Consider the following 4,378-nt stretch of genomic DNA (forward strand, 5'->3'; position numbering starts at 1 on the left):
AATAGTTTTCCTGCCTTCTAGCTTAGTTTGAAAAGGGCAGGAAAACACCCTGGTGTGGTTCTAAATTAATGACCATTAAGTCTAAACCCATTTCTCTGCCTGCTTATTTGTATTCAACAAGTGGTTTCCTTTCTTCTTTGGCCATTTAGTGTTAATTAAACTAGTGGGTTTGCTATTGCCATTTATTTGGAAAGAACTTGTTTTTGTGGTGTCCTGATAAACGTGGCAGGAAACTGCAGACATTCTTTATCTGCTTGTCTTTCTGAGTTGGAGCTGGGGCAGTGAACTGGTTGTGGGGTTCCTGGAAACATTTGAGGCTCCTCCTGTTGAGCAGCACTCTCAACTAACTCTGGTTTTATCCAGTGTCCATTGAGATGTTCAGTGAGCTCAGAGCTCGTTGACTGTCTTTTAATTACCTCAGTTGTGAAATGATAAAATTCATGCCAAAAAGTTGTTGTCAGTGCTAGTGATTTAAGTTTTAGCCTCAGAATTGTTTTTTTCCTGGATTATGTGTGCTGAATTTTACTTTTTCACTTGCACTGAAACATCACCCCTCCAAGTGAGTTGAATTTCATGTATAGAAGATACTATCTTTCTATAAAGATAGGTCCATGTGTCTTGCTCTCTTCTTTATTTTGTCCTGTAACAACCTGTGTCATAGCTATTAAACTGTTTTCCTTGGAAATGTTTTTCATCTTGCCATTTCTGTTGCCTATGTCATGCGCAACTGGAGTGGCTTACTATGTGGTGTTCTTTGATTCTCTCTCCTGGTTTTGCAGGTGTTTGGGGTTTTTTTGCATCTTACTCATCTCTTTCAACTCATCTATCTAAACAGTGAATTCTATTTTACTACTTCGTGTGGCTGATAGCCTGTTCTTTGTGCACCTTCATCTGTGTTGTGTAATAGTAGTCATGCTTTATTTATCATGCACCAGTGTCAGCAAGTATGTTTCCCTTTGGATGTTTTGTGTCTTCTAGGTTTTCCTCTCCCAAACATTATTTTTATTCCTGGTATTAATAATCCATTTATTAATTTTCCATGTATCTTGAGTTTGATCCATTACATTTCCATCCTTCAGAAGTCTTTTTTTTTTCCTGGGTTACTGCTTTGAATTCCTGCTCAGTTGAATAGATCCTGATTTCATTCATGGAACATCACTGTTTGTATGGTTTTTTTAATTTTGTAACTGTTACTTTAACTATGTTTTGTTATACAACAGTAGGCTATTTAAGACCGAATTATTTGTACTCTGTCTGGATTTTTCCATCTGCTAACATGGAGAAATGGACACTATTGTCTGTGTGATGGACAGAGGAGGAGTTGAAATTTTATCCTTGGACAACTTAGATGGGCGGCCCTTATTCCAAATCTTCTGTTTGCCTACATTTTGTATGTAGAAGGCCTGTTTCACTGCGGGACTTCAAGGCATTTCTGCAGTCTCTTCTGTTTACACTGAAGGATTATGCATCAGTCTTTAATGGAGAGTATAGAAAGTAGCTCTGTGGGATTGGTGCACTTGAACACCTTTGTACAGGAATAAATGTCTAATGCTAATTTAAGGAGATCCTCCTCCTAGCCAGTGGAAAGGGACCAGAAGACATCTGTTTCTGCCTATGAAAAACAAGGTGGAAGGGTGTGTCACACTTTCCTTCCATGGACCTCTTTATAGTCTCTGAGAGTGTTTCTGCTGCTGTGGAGACAACAGGCAGCAGTGAAGAGCAGTTACAGGAGGGGTGCTGCAACTCTCTGAACTCCCCAAGCTAAGTTTCACCATGTAAGCTCCCACCTGCAGCCTTGTTCATCTCTCTGTGCTACCTACTGCTTTGCCTCGAGCTCTGAGGAATCCCAGGCACTCATTGCTTCTGCTCTCCCACGCATCCTGACCAGAGTATCCTTCATGAGAGGCTAGGAGTTTTCTTAAATGCTCCCTAATGGTGTGTTTTAATTTTTTCCCCTCAGTGATCTGAAGAAGAAATATAACATAACAGCAATTCCTAAACTGGTGATTGTGAAACAAACTGGAGAAGTCATTACTGACAAGGGAAGAAAACAGATCAGAGACAAAGGACTATCCTGCTTTTGGAACTGGCTTGAGGGTGCAGAGATCTTTCAGAATTTTTCTAGCTAAAAAGTTGGCAGACGAAAGCAAGACTTTCATGGAAGCTTTGCAGAGCTCTGACAAGACTGTTGCCTTGTTCAGAACAAGGTAAGGCTTATTTATCTTTGCTTGTAAACAAATGTTGATTTCAATGTGAAGATTAGCTATTCCAGTAAGTCATAAAATGCAATTCTTGTTTTATTTGTATTTCTTCTAACTACTATATTCAGTATGAACCAAAGCATTCCTGATAATACTGAAGGACTTCAGGAGGATAGGCTGTTTTAGACAGTGATAATGCAGCACTGTGAAATCTATGCAATCACATACTTTGCAAAATCTGTACAGTAAAAATTATATTTTCTTGATGACAATTTTTTCTGGTGATTAGCACATATTTTATTAAGAAAAGTAGATTGTTTGCTTTAATAAATAACTGTTTATGAAATATCTGTGTCTAATGTGTCTTCCTTATCTATCTTAACAATGTAATGATTTTTAAATAGGATGCATTTTTGTCTTTGTTTTTATTTTACTTAGTGTGGGATTTACTTAAGCTCTGTTGAACCTTCCTTATCTCTGGATTTTTAAACTTGGTACTTTAAGTGAAGTTGTTATCTCCCAGGTTAATGTCAGGTCAAGTCTTAAGAAGGCGGCATTTTCCATCTCTTCCTTTTGCCAAAGTGTATAGAAGCAAACATCAAAAATGATACCAGCTCTCTATGATGAATGCCCATGTTGCATCTGAAGTACAGCCTGGTTTGCCTGTATTGACCACCAGTTGGCATGCTCAGATTTGATAGCCAGTCTTCATGATTGGGGTCCCAGGCCAAATATCCATGCAATTGGTGAGCTAAAGAAACACTTCCTATGCAAGCCAAGAGTTTGTTGATTAGAGTTTGTTATTAGTCCAGTTACTAGCACTTGTGTTACTAACACTTCAGATTACTCAGTTATTACAAGTCATTCCCAATAAAGATACAGTTAAAATTGACACACTAACTTTTCATTTCTTCTGCTATGTCCACCCTTCATCTTGGTTCTAATGTTAATGGTGTTTTCCTGAAGAAGATGACTTGCCTCCACCTGGACTGTGTGTCACAACCCTCTGGGCCTGGCTGTCCAGCCAGGTTGGAGTGGCATTTGTTCTCTTCCAGCCTCAGGAACCTCTTGCAATGGAGATGACCTCACAGTGACATCAGCCAGCTCCCTCAGGACTCATGAGTGCAACCTGTCAGGCCTCATGAACTTACGTATGTCCAAGTTGGTTAAGTACTTCCTACTCTTGTGGCCCTTGTCTGGAGCAAGGAAGACTTACACTCAGAATTTCCCTCTAGTCTCAGGGGTCACAGATGCCAGGAGGTTGATCTTGTATGTGCTACAGGAGGACTTGTGTTTGTCCACCTGCTAATCATGGCCCATAGGCTCTTGACAGGCTCTTGAGCAGTCCCCAGAGCTCCATGCAGTCCAGCTGCTCTACTTTCTGATGTGACGTGATCCTCCCCTCTTTGCCTTCACAGCCTGTGCTTGCTAAAGAGCCTATATCCATCCATTGTGGCACTCCAGTCGTGTGAGCTATCTCACTGTATCTTTGTGATCCCAAGGAGGTCACAGTCCTGCAACTGCCCACAGGCTTCTGGTTCCCCTGTCTGTCCCCTGTGCTGTGTGCATTAGTGTAGAGGCATTTCAGTGAGGCACCCAGGCGTGCCAATTCTGCAGAACATGGCTGTGCCTGAAGGGATTCCTCTTCAGCTTTGTTTGGTTGATTGCTATGTCCCTTCTGAAGCCATTGGCTTACTGACCCCATCCACAATTCTCACTTGTTTGTTGAGGAACCTTTGCCTGACCATGAGAAAAACTCAGTGAGGAAGCCCTGAAATCAGTGTGTGTGGATAATATTATTTAATAACACAACTGTGTAATTTTCTTGTTGGCCTTCTGGGCTGCCAGTGCACATTGCCAGCTCCTGTCCAGCTTTTCATCCACCAGCACCCCCAAGTCCCTCTCGGCAGGGTTGCTCTTGATCTTTTCTTCCCCCAGCCTGTACTGATATGGGGGGTTACCCCGACCCAGGTGCATGACCTTGCACTTGGCCTTGTTGAACCTCATGACGTTCACATGGGCCCACCTCTCCAGCTTGTCCAGCAGTTTTCCTTTCATTTCCCACCCTATGTCAGTTTGCTCCCAGTCACATGGAGAGTACTCATCAGTATGCGTAATTTTACTAATGAAACCTGAAATATCAGTGCTTGAGGGTTGCAGTTTTTGAAAATGGGAAT

At 41.5% G+C, this 4,378-nt stretch overlaps 1 protein-coding gene across 1 annotated transcript in view; it reads left to right on the plus strand.

The window, feature by feature from the left end:
- The window catches only part of NXNL2 (nucleoredoxin like 2), a 9,430-nt gene extending 6,889 nt beyond the window's left edge, over positions 1–2,541 (plus strand). The window contains 2 exon segments of the mRNA XM_009639524.2: positions 1,485–1,494; positions 1,961–2,541. Of these exon segments, the coding sequence (XP_009637819.1) occupies positions 1,485–1,494; positions 1,961–2,129 (179 nt within the window). The 3' untranslated portion in view covers positions 2,130–2,541.
- Positions 2,542–4,378: the final 1,837 nt, after the last annotated feature.

The sequence above is a fragment of the Egretta garzetta genome, unplaced genomic scaffold, assembly GCF_000687185.1.
Source record: "Egretta garzetta isolate BGI_Z169 unplaced genomic scaffold, ASM68718v1 scaffold375, whole genome shotgun sequence".
Taxonomy (NCBI): Eukaryota; Metazoa; Chordata; class Aves; order Pelecaniformes; family Ardeidae; genus Egretta; species Egretta garzetta.